This window comes from Alnus glutinosa, chromosome 3 (assembly GCF_958979055.1).
Source record: "Alnus glutinosa chromosome 3, dhAlnGlut1.1, whole genome shotgun sequence".
Classification (NCBI taxonomy): Eukaryota; Viridiplantae; Streptophyta; class Magnoliopsida; order Fagales; family Betulaceae; genus Alnus; species Alnus glutinosa.
Genome location: NC_084888.1, coordinates 25,939,405 through 25,958,114, shown reverse-complemented (window position 1 = coordinate 25,958,114; position 18,710 = coordinate 25,939,405). Strand labels below are relative to the sequence as shown.

Genomic DNA, 18,710 nt, shown 5'->3' with positions numbered 1-18,710 from the left:
CACCCACGACGCATAGCGAGCGACCTTAGAGTGGATTCTCAACTTGTTCTTTAAAATTTAAACTTATTCTTGAGAGTTAACTCAATAATATTAATTCTTAATTAAAACTAAATAACTATAGCAAATAGCTTATCTTCTGAAGAGTTACAGACATATCTATTTATAGGCTTAAAATACTAGGAAACTGAGAGATTAAGCAATGTGGGACAAACTGTAGTTAAAGTTCAAGATAAACTAAAACTCCCCTATAGTGGTGGATGGCTAGGGCTAGGAAACTTCCTAGCCTTCCACCACTTGTAAGTGACGCATGGGGCCAGAGATTAATTCCCTGGCAGTCCTAGCCCATGTGTCCACTTCGTGCCTATGAGCTTGGGTTTTATCCCAAAACTCAATCTCGCATTGCATCAAATAAACAATTTCTCTCAATCTCATGTTTTTAATTAAATAAAAACAACTAGCCCAATAAATAAAAAGCCTGATCTGGTTAAATTAAATCAGCTTGGTGAGGGACCTAAAGAAAAAATAAAAACTTGTCAAAATAGTTTCGACTCTTCCAGTCACTATTTAATTATAATTGATTCCACTCAACAATTGTAATTGCACTCTAGTTTATATTTTTTATTAAAATAATTGATCGTTTAAATTTACTTAATTTTGACTTTTAATTCCTTCATGAAATTTTTCGTAGAAGGATTAAAGTTAAGATACTGTCATTTAACTCTCTACCTCTTTTTCCTTAAATCCCCTAATTTTATATTACTCTCGTGCTTATGAAAGACTTATCACATGTACTTTGTATTTCAGTATCTCATACCAAAATGCTCCGATCAGAGACTTAGAATAATCAAATCCATAAAATCAATCTTAAGTGAAAATTTCTTATCTTTTTAATAAAGGACTTAGATTCCTTCTTGAAAAAAAAGATTTCTCAGAATGTTAATTGTGATCACCCAATGCACCGAGTATGTTGATCATGAATTTTATCTCACCCATATATACATCAAAGTGATCTACACTTCACATCTGAGTACACAATCCTCTCAGGATTTAGAATTAATATCATAAATAATATTAGGATTATGAGTTTTTTCCTTTAACAATATTTTCATAGAAAATAAACTCCAAAAGTCTATTCGGTGCATAACACCTACACATAAATCCGAAACTTTTAACTTTGTCTGATCAAGATAAATCATAAAAATTCAATGTGTAACAGTCTTCGCAAATGGAATGCCAAATTTCATTACCGACTGTGACATATCCAAAGTTTAAGACTACAAGGATTATGGACTAAGATCTTGTGTGATAACTTTTTATTTACACCATATATAGATTGACCATATTTACTGTAATTCAAGGGCATTTCACATACAGAATATACATAGAATAATATTAAGCATGTAAAATAACATATGCCTTATGTTCAAAAATAGATCACGGAATAATAACTTAATTCATTATAAACTTTATGTCAATAGTACATCGGGATTTAATTAGGGGATAAACCCTAATAATAGATGTGTCAATTTAATAAAACAAAGTGCACATCACAATGATATGCATGTAAAATTAGGTTATTTTATTTTATTGGAATTTGGGTTTCTAGGATGCAAAATTCGGATGTATATAACGTACTTAATATTAACATAGACATTTAAGTTAATCATAATTCATATTATTATGTAATGAAACATTAATTTGCACTCACTCAAAAAGAAAAGGAAGAGAAAAAAAAAAAAAAAAAGGTGGCTTTTTCAAAACTATATCTTCTAATCCAAGAACCTTATTTACTAGTTGGAGGATGATTAATACATAAATGGAACATTGTAAAACCCACATTAAACCCTCTTCTTCCTATTCGATCCTTCCATCAAATTCAAACCTATAGTATAAAATGAGCTAATTAAATGAATCAAGCAAGAATCCAATCGCATAAAAGCAACGCAATCAAGCAGCACGTTGTGGATTGCGAACGCTAAGCAACTTCACATCATCCAACACGGGTCCACATAAAGAACCCGAATGGTCACTTTTCATGGTGTAAAATGAGCTCAAGAACATGATATGTGTACGTGGTGACTCGGCCGTGAACTGAAGCTTGGCACGCTTGAACCCTCCTTTGCCCTTAGATTCATATGAAACCTTTACAGTTTCTTTCCCGGCAAACGCCTCCACCATCATCGAACCTTCACACAAATTGTTAGCATCACCCACCGCAAATGTTAGGACATAGACCTTTCTAGGCATTGTGTGCACCACTTGTGAGAGGGCGCTTTCTTTTCCGGCCACGAGTTCTACGGCTCTCTTGCCCTCCGGGACGGTAAAGTGATCGGAATCTATGTACTTCACAGCCTTCAGGGACCCAATTATCCAGCCCGGTAAGGGACTGTGATCGTCTTCAATATGGGGTGGGATTAGTACACCCCATGATGTATTGGGCATCAGATATGGACCTTCTTCAAAATTTCCATTTTTCAGCACGTTGGCTGCATATATCATACAAACAAACATATTAATGAAACAAACAATTTCAAACGCGTATGACATTTTATGCCAGATATGTTTCTAATTAAAGTGGAACAAAATCATACATGCTTCAAATTTTAGAATAGTTGGCTGATTTAGCCTCAGAACCTTGCTCAACAGGCACATAAGGTGACATTAATGTAAGACATGAATGGAAGCACGGGTGTTCTGGTGGACCGTTAAAAACCGCAGCACATGCATGGGTTATGAAAAATTATGTTTGCCTTGATGAATGGACAAACAGTACTTACTAAAATCTGGCACAATAAAGGTATTATCCGCCTATACAATGCGATTTACACCCCAAAATTAATGGAAGGGGATCTATCTCCTTAGCTAATCCATTATCTCGATCACTTTTAGGACCCCAAACGTACATATATATATATATATAAGATTATAATAATTGTGCTTTTTGCCCAAGAGATCTAGAGATCAAAATAACAGTTTAACCTACCTCTGGTACGTTTTGGAGGGTTCAAAAGCTTGAGTGCAACCGAATAAATAAGTGGGCCGCAAGCTGCATCCTCCTCAACACCCGGGTTATGGATCACAAATTCAACTTCCGGATAGTCGGCTTGGAAGCCCCATGCATACGAATCCCACCCGTCGCTACTATATAAAGTTTGCATCGGCAATATCCCCCAATCATTTTTCTCTACGTTGGGATTCACCGACAAGTTCAAGCGCTCATCTTGCGCACACGTCCGAGCAGCGGTGAATGTTATGGAGTAAAACATGCCCTTAGCCACCTTCACTTTCTGCTTAATCGAAGCCTCGTTGCCGAGCCTCACAGCGTGGGCACCCTCCGGCACCACGAGCAACATGTCACCTTGTTTCTGGCCCGGTTTTATGTACTCCACGAAGCCTGAAATTTCCCAGAACGGAATGGCGTTGTGGCTGCTCACTACTGTGCCGTTTAGTTCTGATGGCCTGGGGCCCTGCTTGAAGTCTCCATTGCGCAATAAACCTGAAATTTTTAATTAATTAGCTTTTACTATATATATTATATTTATCCATGCTACTACTTTTTTTATTTTTTATCGGATACTGTTATGATTATATAAGAAAATTTAAATTATATATGTGATAATGCATGATTACATGTCCTCTAACCCAAAAGGCAAAGGGACATCCAAGGGTATTTTGGATGCGATGAGAGGGATGCCAAGGCATGTGAGCCAGCGCAAACTGATCAGGTTTTCACGTGGCCAAGGATGCATATGTAACATGCAAGTCTCTGCAGTCTTATTTCCCTTTTCTTTAAAAAAATTAATAATTAATTGGTATTGAAACATCAACATTATAAAATAGTTGTAGCTAGTAATAATACCATCATTAATTTGTACAGAAAATTAAGCATGCACGTGACTAAGTGAGTGATCTTAGAAGAAGACTAGATCCTCTGGAATTTCAGCTTAAGAGTCTGTTTCAAAGGTATCTATGCCCAATAATGAAGACTCCAAGAAATTAGAATCGCAGGATTGACCAAATTAAATACAAGTGTAGATTTAGAGTCTTGGAGTACTTTCGAGAGTAGAGAATCTAATATGCCCAAATGCTACCTCTTTATTATAATTTAACAAACAAACAATGGGGGTTTGTGGGGGCTTGAACTGGAATTTCACTTAAAATCAATTAATTAGTGTTAAACTCTTTTGTGGACCTTGACATGCATTGCGTCTAGCAGGTATGTTTTTAGAGCGGTCGGAGGAAGCGACATTATATCCCAACAATCCCTAGCTCCCTCACGATGACATTCTCGTGATTCGATACTATGCATGACTTCTTGACTCTGATATCACTTATGACTTATTAGATTGCGAATAGTTACTCCATCTAAAATTAATTGGTGTTAAAAGAAACAAACTCGAATTTTTTATGGACTTTCATATCGCGCTCAAGCAGCCTATAGTTTTAAAAGCGGTTGGAGAGTGGACATTGCATCCCAACAAGAAGGTTCATCGTATATATTGACAAAATTTGTAACACTAAAAGTAAAAACTATGGAAGAGTGAAGTAGCAGTAGCAACGTACACAAATAAGTAAGCATGAACAGAGAAGTAGCCAAATTTACTACCTAAACAATAAAAACCCCACCGGATATGCATCTGTCATATATAGTTGTAACAGGGAAAGAGTTTGAGAGCTTACCGTCAGTGACGGAAAAGGCGATGTGGAAGGTGGCACAGAGTACCACAAACAGCACGGTGAACCTGTGCGTCATGAGAGAGAGAGAGAGAGAGAGAGAGATTTGCGTCGAGATCACAGCGGGGAGGAGAGGGTTTTATGCGTTACATTCCACAAGGAAGACCCTGAGTTTGAAGGAAACCACATGGATGCCACTGAACCCTCCGTGTCAACAAATTATTTAAGTAAGATATATAATAGGAAATTAAACCATTAATTTGTCCAAAAAATAAAAATAGTAAAGAATCAAACGCAATGTATCTTCCCAAGAGACAAGGCCAAACAAGACTGCCTCAAAATTTCGTCATCCTTAGACCATTGTATGACCCTCTCGAATATATTATACAAACAATGCAAATTAAACATTTCAGAATAAAACTTCATAAATTTTCATAGAAAATGTAGATCAGGATGTGACTAAAATTACCCATAAGCATATAAATCATAGAATTTATTTATTTATATTGTAAATTCATCTTGAATCTGACAGGCCACATACTAGTTCCATATGGTCCCTACATATTCAATGATGAATTTGCCAATTTCTTGTATGGATACAAGAGATAGAAACTAAACATGTAATATATCGGTCTCATATTGGGAAGAGATAAATAGCTCACGTAGAGTGAGTGGTTTATAAAGATACGCATGAGTGATAAGTCTCACATTGCCTATTTATTAGGTGAAACTGAGCTTTATAAGGGATTCTAATAAAGTTTCAAATTGACGAGTATTTTTTGGGTGATAGCGCAGATGTAGCTACCGCTTTTCTTTGGGTCATTACAAAATATTTCTCATGTATATTAACCATAGTGGCTTTTTTTTTTTTTAAGAAAAAAAGCTGACCGGGGAGACTAATTGTAATTATTCTATCTGGGCATGACTATAGTAGTACTTGCCCACTGGGAGCTGCGCGCATATGAGGGGCATAGCTGGTGAAAACAATAGGCCTTTTTTCAAGTCCGACTGAGTCATAATTTGACCCGGCCCCATCAGTGTATCAGTGAGACTCAAAACAACTAATAATGACAGGATTGAGAATTTTCATTTTAAGAGTCGAACTCTTACCATAATACATACCCAATCACTTTAGTTCAATACCACTTTCGTAGTTCACAAATTGGAATTTCTCGGGCTAAGTGAATATTATGACACGTATAATTTTTAAATGAAGCGTAATGTGCATGGGTTTCATGACCATATTAAATCTATATATATAGCAGGTAGTATCTCTTTTGTTTGTTGGTGGTAGTCGGCGGAAATGGCTTAATTTCTGGGGAAGGTTAAGGAAAAACAATATATTCAAGACCACATGGAAATCTCGACGAGCTGTTACTATATATTCTCCTCATGTTCTCTCCAATTAATTAATACATGTTCAATCTTATTTTAAGTCGTAAATTAAATAAGATTAATAAAAGGAAATGACTTTGAATTCTAATTAAGAGCGCGCACATGGCTTTGAAACTGCCTTCGATCTCTGACAACGTGATTGGGGGTCCAAGATCCGTAGACCAAATGACAAAAATAACCTTGTATATAGCTCTCGGTGGTGATCAACAGAAAAACATGAGAATCAAAAAATGTGCAAAATCAATCAAGGAATTTATAAAAGGTGATCCTCCCGATCTTATCTGGGGCAAACCATGTGGCGGTGAGGTGTTTGATTGAGCATGGCCTTCAATTCCTTAATACAATTACCTGCCAAAAAGTCATAATTATAATTTTCTTTTGCTTCTGTTCCTTTTTGGTCGGCAATAATTGTATAGTCTATGAGTTGCAGTGAGACCATGGGAAATGGGATGAGGGCAATCTTGGGAATATAATTGCATCTATGTATTAGTTTTTGGGAACAATCAACATGGACGCACGTGTGGTTGAGTGTGGTGAAAGTTTCACCTAGCTACTTCTGGACTTGAGGCCGTGTGATGGATCTTTTTTTTTTTTTTTTTTTAATTTTTTATTTAATGCAATTGTGTCAATTTGTTCCCATTCTCTTGCCAACAGTACCTATAGTGTGGCAAAGATGGCAACATAGCTCAAATTTTGAAAGCACTATTGAGGAAGTGATCCATCTTAGCACATAAAATAATAGAGTAATTTTAAATATTCAACTCTCCTTCTATTAGGCTTATATGGCCGTCTTCGTCAGGTTTTTTATTTTTTTGTCTTTTTCTAATAGAGGTTGATTCAATGACTGATGGACACTGTTACATTAGATAAGTGAAATAAGAATAGGATGTAAGGTTTTTTTTTTTTTTGAAGAAAAATAAGATGTAAGTTGAGTATGTAGTATTACCCAAAATTATAGTATATTATAAAAAGCTGTGGAAAAAAAGATTTAAATTTACATCCAGTCATATTTGCTTAAACGAAAAAGAGAATCTCAACAATAAAAACCTGAAGAGAATTTTAGGAGAGATGTGTCATTTAACCTATGTCCAGCGATGCCTTATAGATGGGAAACGCATGCTCGTTACTTATAGGTAAGGTTAGGGACTCTCAAATAGAATTTTACCTTAATTATTCTTCCCTTTCAATTATGATTCCACAAATGATTCCTTGTTTAGAATAAATTACCTAACAACCTATTTGTGTCTAATTAAACCCTATGTGATACATGGGTCACACTTTAATTATTAGAGATTCCCTAACACTCGAGACCTCCATGAGACTTTTGAATATTGAAAGTGAAGAAAATCATAATGGTAAAGAAAATTAAAGAAAATAAATATAAAGAATTTACGGGTGGTTCGAATTAAACACTTACATCCATTACTAGGGAAGAACTCAAAGGGTTACATATTGTTCTTATTCCTTGATTATATTTCACTACAAAATGCTCTAACTGATAGGAGAATTGAGGTACGTGAAGATAATACAAGTATGGTAGGTAGAGATAGTATCAAATTAGATTTAAATACAATCAAATATGATTACCTAAAAGGTAAGAGATCACAATCAAATCTGAAATCAATTATAACCAGATTTAAATACAATCAAATATGATCATATATTCTAAGATTCCCGACAAAAAAGGTGAAAATTTGTAGAATCTTGAATTTGATTTATTTTATTTTTTGCAGAAAAGAGATAGAGGAGGCTGAAAAATCGTTGGAGTTGGTGGTAACCGACAGCGATGGTTGGAAACTCACCAGAGTAGGTGGCGGCAAGGTCGGGGATGAGCCTTTAACAACAATAGGCGAAAAATGAGCCAAATAATGGGTAAAATATGAGGACCAACTTGGGCGAATAATGGGCCAACAATTGGCTGAAAATGAGCCTGAATAATTAAGCAAGACCAACAAAAGTCAAATGATTGGATCAACAAAGGGCCAAAAGATGGGCCATATAAGAGAGTAAGACTTCTGCTTATTGCCCTATGATTTGAGGTCTAAGAGATGCATTGAGACTTGTTTACTTGATAAATATGTCTTGGGAGAAGCACCGAATTAATTACTAATTAATTAATTAATTTTTTGAGTGTTACACTACCACCCTTTGTTGGTGTACCACCTTCCACAACATTGCTACCCTTTGTCGTTGAAAGGATCCCTCCACTTTAGATCAATTCCAAATGCTTAATAGGGCAAGCCTCGCCCCCCACTTCGTATAAGTTCCAATACTCTTTTTGATCAAATCACTTTCAATACTTCAATAATAATGGAGCGTTCATTACCTGACTATTAGTCTTGGTGGCAGAGCCAGGATTTTAGTTGAGGATGGTTAAGATTTATTTATTTATTATTGATAAATAAAAAAATTAAAAAAAATATAACTAACGCAATAAATAAATAATTCAACAAAATTTAATTATCGCTTAAAATATATAATTGTAACTTACAATTTATTTTGTCACACCTAGTGTTCATTTATTCAGTTGTCTTCGACAAGTCTTCATACCTTGAAATCACTGCATGATTTCTTCATTGTTGATAGTCTTAAATATATCATTCTCAATACACATAACCAGACAATCATTCATCCATTGATCTCCCATTTGATTATGTAAACAATTTTTTATAATATTCATTACAGAAAAGGCTCTTTCAACAGTTGATGTCGCAACTGGTAGAATCAACGACAATGTCACCAATGAATAAATCAATTGATACACGATATCATTTTTCATCTCTACCATCTTCTCATCAAGCTGTCTAATCCCTTTGAGTGTTGTGAATTCATCACTAGAACGAATGTTAATGATATATGTTTGAAGTTGGTTGTCTAAGGTGGTAAGTTGAAGTGCTGAAAAATAATTCGGATAAAATTGAGCAAGACGAAGTAATTTCTCCTTGTAAAAAGCAGGAAACAAGTCATATGGGCTCAAGAATGCAACACAAAGTAATAATTCAGAATTGGCCTCATTAAAGCGACTGTTAAGTTCTTGGAATTGTATGTCTATAACAGTATAATAAAGCTCCACATGGTAATGATGTGAAATTTTCATGATTTGAGCTTTTTGTGGTGATTAAGGTTGGTACAGATCATCCATATTGTTTATGACACAAAACACAGAAACTTCTTCAAATAAAAAGTTCCACCCATCATCTCTCATGGACTGTAAATGCTGCTTTGAAACTTCAACCAACTTCATTGCATTCAAAATATTTTGGTCTTTTCGTTGTAGTGCTTGAGATAACTCATTTGTAGTCCCCAAAACACTTTTCATTAAATGTAAATTGAAAACAAATTCGAAAGTCTGGAGCGACTGAATTAATATATTTACTTCTGCTTTCTGTTTAGAATATAAACCATCTTCCACAATATCTTCAATCGCATTGATGATAGAACAAAACATGAGAATAAGACTAACAAGTTTACCATAGTGAGAACTCCAATGTGTATCTCCAGGTTTCTTTAGATTCATTTCGTGATTCAAGCCACGACCAGTAGAAATTTCATTATTTCGTAGTACTTACATAACTTTAGCAGTTCGTTTTTCATAAAGTATTTCACGACGTTTGCATGATGCTCCAACAACATTAAAAAAACTATTAACCAAGCTAAAAAAAGTTGCAATTTGAATGTGATTTTTAGCAACAGCAACTAAAGTCAGTTGAAGCTGATGTGCAGAGAAATGAACATAATAGGCAGACGAGTTATCATTCAAAATAAGTGTTTAAAGTCCATTTCACTCACCTCGCATTTTGCTAGCTCCATTGTATCCTTGTCCTCACAATTTTGCTAATATTTAAATTATGTTTGATAAGCACTCACTCAATTGTCATCTTCAATGTTAAGGACACAATCTCACAGCATGAAGATTTTGCAATATCACCCCAACCAGCAAGCCGTGATTTTGCAACATCATCAAATAAGGCAACATACAATCATGACATTAGCATACCAACACATCACTATGATTTAGCATTAGACAAGGCAACATATAATTCTGATTTGGTACTCAATGCAGTAAATGGAGGATTGACAGCAACCCCTTGTTCACGCCAAGTCTTGGAGAAGGAAAGTATCACAAGCTCAATGCAATTTGGAAAGGGAAATCTTCCCTACTTGGAAACCTGTCCATAGTCATTTACCATTCTGTCAAGTATCTTCATTATTCTCAATCCCTTGAATTGTGGAATCCTCTAAGTGTCCACGCTACCCCATTGTAACAAACTCATATATAATGTTCTCTTGTATACTTTATTCATCGAGAAATATAGCAACAAATATTGTTTCGCAACTTCTCAAATTGTTTTATGGTATCAGAGCCTCAAAGGCCTTTGCCTCTTTTTGATCCTATGGCCTAGCCTCCAACTCTTCTTCACCTCCTACTGCTCTCCTCCCTACTCCTTCATCTTCCCTACTACCAGTTTTTGCTCTGCCAAATATGTCACAAGGTAACTATACCAAGCTTGAAGGCAGCAACAACTATCTACAATGGCTGACGCAATTTATGCCAGCCTTATGTAGCTATGAATTAATGAGTATTGTGGATGGATCTGAACCATGTCCACCACAATTTCTTGCTGATGCTGAAGGCAAGACAACTCTTAATCCCACATGTCTCCTGGACCAAGAGAGACCAATATCTGTTGAGTTGGATCAATGTCACACTCACAGACAAAGTGTTGTCCACTGTGTATGGACTTAACACATCAAGGCAGGTGTGGTCTACCCTTGAAAATCAGTTGGCCTCTCAGTCAAAATCCTGCATATCACATCTCAAACAACAATTGTAGACTCTCAACCAAGGTTCTCAAACTTGTGCCGAGTACCTTCAAACGGCTAAGTCTTGGGCAGATCAATTGGCTGCTGTAGGTAAAACCATTGACGATGATGATCTCATCTCATATGTCATTGGTGGATTAAATCCTTCTTTTAATTCATTTGTCACTATTGTCTCATTTAATACTCGGGATGAACCACTAACATTTGATGACTTTCAAAATGAGCTTTTGAATCATGAAATGTTGACGAATCAAAGACAACCAATTGTGTGACGACCCTTTTTTTTTTTTTGAAAACATAAATAAGTCATCACAGTGACACGACTACATGTCGATCAGCCAACATACGGTACACATTCCATAACATGTACCTGATAATCAAAGTTACATCTAAGCAGCGGATAACACGTAATAACATTATCAACATAGTGGAAAGCACATCTATAAACAACATTTGGTTACAGCAAAAGAACCAATAATATGTCTATCTGTTTAAGGCTTCTACAAAGCTATTAAATTCATACCAAAAGACTGGTTCATAAATACAAATGTCACAGGTGACACGAGCCATAAACAAGACTACTAAAAGCCGAACAACCCATGGTCTAACCATAACAACTGTCGTGTCGGGTTTCAGTCATAATATCCCAAGCTCTATGCTATGGCGTCATCCATTAGATTCACTAAACCTACAGTCAAAGCATCAGAGTCTGCACGGCTGTGGGGTTAACCACATCCATACAGGTGAAAGTATGAGTTCACTACCTCAGTAATAAATTACTGAGGCCTCAGTAGTATAGGACTCATTAAGGAATCTAGGCATACATCATACATGGATACAAGAGTCATCAATATCATTCTCAATCTATTATGTCCATACCACATACATCAATTACAAGTCACACCTTTCATCATGCTACTATAAATTAATTTCATTCAATTAACATCATACAACACGTGCTAGAAGCAACAACCTTGAACTTATCGTCACCATAGCTAGAAGCAACAACTCTAGACTTACGCATAGAACACCAGAATATCATCTCATATGTGCTAGAGCTACGACTCTAGGCTTACCATCAACACCACCTGTAAAGCCACATACCTTAGACTTACCTTGTACACAAAGTACTCGTAACAATCATTATCACAAAACTCATATTCAAGTGCTAATAACCACAACTCAATCACATTATTCTCAATCATCCACCTTTCAACACATACCATAATACCACCACACACACACACACACACACACACACACACACATCTATATATATATTCAACATTATGTTATTCAATCCCCAACAATTCCAATATATCAATTTCAACAATCTCAACCTCAATCCATCATCATAATTCTTGATTCAACATTGCACAATTCAATCACAAATATATTTTCATATTCCTAATTCTCAATTCAACAATTCACAATTCAATCATATATATATGTCCAACATCATGTTATTCATTCACATGTATTTCCATGCATATCTCTACATCATTACATTATCACATTTCTATCCATAATACAAATCCCATGCAGTTCTTCAACATCAACTCATCAACATATTTTATTTTCACAATATAGTTCATAATCACATAGAGTAAATCATCATCATAGAGTTAATATCAAATTTGACCAAACATAGCAATTCATATATCTAAATTCCTAAGGTCCCTCAGTGAGTAGAATACTCACCTAGCTACGTGGATATCAAGCTTTAACCAAGCTTCCTAGTCAACTTCTCACAATGTGCAACTGTGAAAATAACATATTGCAATTATTTAACACTTTAAATAATTAACATTCCAATTAGCACTTGAATCGCTCAAGGCTAAACCGTTGGAAGGCCCATAATATTTTTAAGGGTTCCAAACATCTACCCATAAATCCTAGACATTACCTAAAACTCAAACAATACTAACTCAAAGTATTTACTTGGGGTTAGACATTAAAATCACTCTCTTAAATAATTACCTATAACATTAAATATTAACCCAAATTATATTTACTAATCTAGAAATTATTTTCACTAACATTTTCTCAATATCATTAACCCTAAAATTATATTCACTAATATTTTTTTTTTACAATAATTTACTAACTTATTAGCATAATTTAGCAATCTAAATTTTAATAACTTAAAACCCTCAAATTAAGGTTTCCAAGCTTAACCCATAATTATAAAATACTACCACAATCACAATATTATTAACCCAATAGCATTTACTAAAGGTTAATTACATAAAAACACTACTAAAATTAAATATCCAAAAGTTAGGGTTTGAGGAAACTCACCAAAATTCACCAAACCAAAACCCATGGTTTGGGTAGCCTCAAGTAAGTTCTAAGTAACCCATTACCTAAAGAAAACACTAGATTAAACTTTCATTTCAAGATTTTAACCAAAAAATCACATCGTGAGTTTAGTGTTTTATCTCAAAACGATCGGTGAAAACGTAGATCCTAACGCAAGGATCACGTTTTCGAAGACAGATCGAAGATCAGACTGTTGGATCTTCGTAGATCACAGGTTTTGTACAAAAACCCATGAAAAAACCGAGAGAGAGAGAGAGAGAGAGAGAGAGAGAGAGAGAGGCCATTTCCGGAATGGCCACGAAAAAGGGCGTTCTACCCATTTAAGATCAGATCCTGTCTTGACAGGGCATTAGTCCATCCGAACGCACGACAGAATAAGGGTCCGCGCCTCACATAGATGAGGCACCGTCTGGAAGGTGCATCAAGAGCCGCCCGGAAGCGCCAAATTTTGTGACCGTCCGGATAGTGAATTTTGCTGTCCGGAAGCGCCACACACACACACACACACACACACACACACACATATATATTATTTTCTATTTCCTTATTTCATGGACTTCTAAGTGTTTTTCCGCGAGTCCTATTACATTTTCTAGCCGTCTAATAAATCTTAGTCGTTTTTCTACTAGATTTTATTCTTAAATCGTAATTTAAAATTCGGGACATTACAGGCTGTCATGGATGTCTCTAATTTTGTACAGTTTACTCATAAACAACAGCAGCAACATTTTCCCTTCAAGAACAAGCCGCAGCAATGAAGGTACTCTCCTCGACCTACTCACTCTAAGCCATTCCCTGGCTTCTCTGGATATCATGGTCCTCCAAAGCCCAATGCTCCAAGGTAGAGTTTTAGTTCCAATGCTACCCACAATAACAGCCATCAGAATACAACACCTGGGAATGCCTTCAACAATTCTGGTTCCCGTCCTCCATGCCAAATCTGCGGCAAAACGAGTCACCAAGTACTCGATTGTTTTCATTGTATGGACTACTCATATCAAGGTTGCCACCCTCCACTTCAACTAGCAGCTATGGTGGCACAAGCCAATAATGTGTATGATGACCAATGGTATGCAGATAGTGGAGCCAACGTGCATATCACCAATGAACTTGAAAACCTGTCCCTGCAGCAACCTTTCCATCAAGAGGACACAGTGGCTGTTGGCAATGGTGCCAGTCTTGCTATAACGAATACAGGTTCAACTACTCTCTCATCCCTTCACTCTAAATTCCATCTTCATAATGTTTGCCATTGTCCTATAGCTTCAACAAATCTATTGTCCATTCAAAAGTTTAGTGCCGATAATTTTTGCTATTTTATACTGACTTCAACTCATTTTTTTTATCAAGGACCTAAAGACTCATGCCATATTACTGGAGGGCAGAAGTGAAAATGGACTTTATCCGATTCTGTTGCAACAGAATCCTCTTAAAAATCTTCAAGCCTTTTCTGCTTTGTTTGGAATAAAAACATCTACTATGGGTTGGCACTTTAGGCTAGGTCACCCTGCTACATATGTTGTGTCTTGTGTAATTCAAAAATTTAATCTTCCTATTTCCTGTCATGATTTCAATAAAAATGTTATTTGTGATTCATGTCAACTTGGCAAGAGCAAAAGACAACCATTTTCTTTGTCCAACTGTGTTTCAACTCAACCTTTACAACTAATCCATAGTGATGTTGTGGACATCCCCTATGCAATCAGTGAGTGGATATAAATATTATGTAATTTTTATAGATGATTACTCACTTTACACATGGCTTTATCCCCTTATTAACAAATTAGAAGTTTTCACCAGCTTTTCCAACTTTAAATCACTCATTGAAAATCAATTTTCCACCAAAATCAAGCAATTCCAATATAATAGAGGAGGTGAATACACTTCCTTTCACTTTCAAGATTTTCTTAATAAACATGGGATAATACACAGGAAATCATGTCCATACACCTCACCACAAAATGGATTAGCCGAAAGGAAATTGAGACACATCCTTGAAACTCGTCTCACCCTTTTGGCTCACAACCAAGTTTCCCACAAGTTTTGGGTTGATTCATTTTTTACTACTGTTCATATCATTAATTGGTTAGCTACACCGATTCTTAATAACAATTCTCCTTTCACCAAACTCTATGATAAGGATCCTGATTATCAAGCCACGCATGTTTTTTTAATGCAAATGCTATCCCTTACTCTGTCTCTACAATAAGCATAAACTTGAGTACAAATCTAAGCCATGCATTTTCCTAGGATGCCATTATGTTGGCTACAAATGCCTTGATCCTCTCTCCCACAAAGTTTACCTATCCAGGCATGTGATTTTTAATGAGAAGTCCTTTCTAGCCAAGGAGAAAGCTATTGCCACAATGTCCTTCATGCATAAGGCACACAATAAGTCTTCTTCCTCTACATTGGTAAGACTCCCCCCTTTACTTCCCTATTTCTACCAACTTATCTGATGCTTGTGTTGTTCCTCATGCTGAGAACAGTGTCCCTATCACTACCTATGATCCTTCATTCAGTCCCACAGACCCTCCTTTATCTACTACTCTCAGAGATTCAGCCTCTACCGATTTACCCCTGCTGTTTTCAGCACTGGTGACTTCCCGGATTCAGCCTCTGCAGGTTTGCCTCTTGCAGATTCTATAGAATTACACCCAAATTCTGCCTCTGCAGATTTGCCTCCTGCAGATTCTGCAGAATTAAGCCTAGCCATCTCTACAAACTTACCTTCTGCAGCAACACTGTCTTCATTATCCCTTCCTATCTCCCTTGCTGCTCCATCTCCCTCTATTTCTGTCAACCCAATTACTCAAGCCCCTACTCACAGCATAACTACCCGATCACAAACCAGTTCTCTCACTCCTAAAAATTTCTCTGATTATAAGTTGTTCTCTACTAGTAAATATCCTCTCCTCATGCGGCATACTGTCCTGAAAGAACCTGAACCTACTTCCTATCGCAAGGCAGCCACTAGTCCTCGATGACTGGATGCAATGCAATAGGAATTCAATGCCTTAATCAGTAACCACACTTGGTCTCTTTGTCCTAGGCCTACCTCTCACAATGTTATTCATAATAAGTGGGTCTACAAGGTTAAGTAAAAACCTGATGGTTCTGTGGAGATATTCAAAGCACGGTTGGTTGCAAAAGGATTTGAGCAGGTCAATAGGATTGATTATACTGAAAATTTTAGTCCGGTTATCAAACCTACTACTATTTACATTATTTTGACACTGGCTGTCCAGTTTGATTGGCATATAAGGCAATTGGATGTCTCCAATGCCTTCTTACATGGTTTTTTGGCAGAAGATGTTTTTGTGGAACAACTCCTAGGGTTCATTGACAAGGAGCATCCTAATTATGTGTGTCGGTTGTACAAAGCCATATATGGCTTAAAACAGGCTCCCTGATCTTGGTTTCATCGGCTCTCTACTTTTCTCTTGGAACTCAGCTTCAAGGCCTCTCTTGTTGACACATCTTTGTTCCTTTATCACTCGGGTGACATTAAGTTGTTTATGCTCATATATGTTGATGATATAATTGTGACAGGAACTCATCCCATTTTATCAGCTCTCTCATCCAGCATTTACAGCGAGAATTCCCTTTGAAGGACTTGGGTAGTCTCTCCTTTCTTGGCATTCAGGTCACACAGACCCCTCATGGTCTTCACCTCAATCAATCCAAGTATATTGTTGATTTGCTGTCTAGAGTCCACATTGATGGCTCCAAACTTGCTCCTTCTCCGTGTGGTACAAGAGTGAAGATGTCTCATTTTGATGGTGATCCCTTGGCAAACCCAACCTTTTACAGACATGTAGTTGGTGCATTGCAATACTGCATTCTACCTAGACCTGAAATTGCATTTTTAGTAAACCAATTGTGTCAACATCTTCACTCTCCCATGTCCACTAATTGGTCTTCAGTAAAACTTGTGTTAAGGTACCTTATAGGCACCATTGGCCATGGATTGTTCTATGCCAAGAGTACTCTTCAACTCCAAGCATACTGTGATTCTCATTGGGCAGGCTGCCTAGATGACTGTCAATCCACCTCAGGTTTTGCTGTTTACCTCGGTAACTCCTTTGTCTCTTCGAGTGCTAAGAAACAGCCAGTTGTTTCTTGCTCAAGTACAAAAGTTGAATACAGGTCCTTAGCTATCACCACTGCAGAATTATATTGGTTATGTATGCTCTTTCAAGAAATTGGCATTCCTCTCCCCATTGCACGAATTATTTGGTGTGATAATATTAGTGCTCTTGCACTTGCTTCCAATTGTATTTTTCATGCTAGGACAAAACATATTGAAGTCGATTATCATTTTGTGCAAGAGAAAAGTTATTAATCATGACATTCTTGTTAAGTTTATTTCCACTCATGATCTGATAGCCGATATATTCACCAAAGGACTCTCCTCGGCCCGGTTTGCTTATCTCAAGTCCAAGCTTCTGGTCCTGCCTCCCATCAACTTCAAGGGGGCTGTTAAGGACACAATCTTACAGCATGAAGATTCTGCCATATCACCCTAACTAGCAAGCCGTGATTCTGCAACATCACTAAATAAGGCAACATATAATCATGATGTTAGCATACCAACACATCACTATGATTTAGCATCAAACAAGGCAACAAATAATTCTGACTTGACAATCAATGCAGGAAATGAAGAATTGACAGCAACCCTTTGTTCACGCCAAGTCTTACAGAAGGAAAGTATCACAAGCTCAATGCAATCTGGAAAGGGAAATCTTCCCTACTTGGAAACCTATCCATAGTCATATACCATTCTGTCAAGTATCTTCATTATTCTCAACCCTTGAATTATGGAATCTTCTAGCTGTCCACGCTAGCCCATTGTAACATACTTGTATATAATGTTCTCTTGTATACTCATATTATTCATCGAGAAATATAGCAATAAATATTGTTTCTCAACTTCTTCTCAAATTGTTTTATTCAATATTGCAACTGTGGTATTGCTAACATGTGTAATGACTAAAAAACGTTCAATCACATGGCCCCGCTTATCTACATAACGCACAACGATTGCTAATTGTTCTTTAATAGATATATCACGGGATTCATAAACTAGGATAACCAATGTTGAGTCTCCAAGATCTTTAAGAATAGCATATAGTGTTTCACTTGTTGTAGCATTTGCTATTTCTTTTTGAATGTCTGGTGCAGTCGTTCGATGATTTTCAGGAGCATTTTCTAAGACTACCTTGTCAATTTCTTCATTTTTTTTCGCAAGAAACCGCAACAATTCAAGAAAATTTTCCTAATTACTTGAGTCTTTAGATTCATCATGGCCATGAAATGCTAATCCCTATTGCAGTTAAAAGCAAATACAATCAATAGATGCACTCAAATGAGTTCTATATTCTCTTTTCTGTTGATCTGATTGTTTGTCAAAAGTTGTTATGATGCTTTGTTTCTGATTTAACAAAGCTTCACATTTTCATTGAGCATGATTATGTGCACTATTGTGAAAC

General features: G+C 36.4%; 2 protein-coding genes and 1 pseudogene across 2 annotated transcripts; 2 read left to right on the top strand and 1 right to left on the bottom strand.

The window, feature by feature from the left end:
- Window positions 1–1,767: 1,767 nt before the first annotated feature.
- On the bottom strand, window positions 1,768–4,798 carry LOC133864254 (BIIDXI-like protein At5g11420). Its single transcript, XM_062300540.1, has 3 exons — window positions 4,681–4,798; window positions 2,984–3,496; window positions 1,768–2,486 (listed from the first exon to the last, which is right to left on the bottom strand). The coding sequence occupies exons 1-3, from the start codon at window positions 4,751–4,753 to the stop codon at window positions 1,948–1,950; spliced, it is 1,125 nt and encodes a 374-aa protein (XP_062156524.1). The 5' UTR covers window positions 4,754–4,798; the 3' UTR covers window positions 1,768–1,947.
- Window positions 4,799–10,988: 6,190 nt separating this feature from the next.
- LOC133865117 (small nucleolar RNA Z247) lies at window positions 10,989–11,113 on the top strand (annotated as a pseudogene).
- A 5,213-nt stretch (window positions 11,114–16,326) lies between these two features.
- On the top strand, window positions 16,327–17,744 carry LOC133863281 (uncharacterized mitochondrial protein AtMg00810-like). The gene is made up of 3 exons (XM_062299232.1): window positions 16,327–16,379; window positions 16,768–17,492; window positions 17,605–17,744. The coding sequence occupies exons 1-3, from the start codon at window positions 16,327–16,329 to the stop codon at window positions 17,742–17,744; spliced, it is 918 nt and encodes a 305-aa protein (XP_062155216.1).
- Window positions 17,745–18,710: the final 966 nt, after the last annotated feature.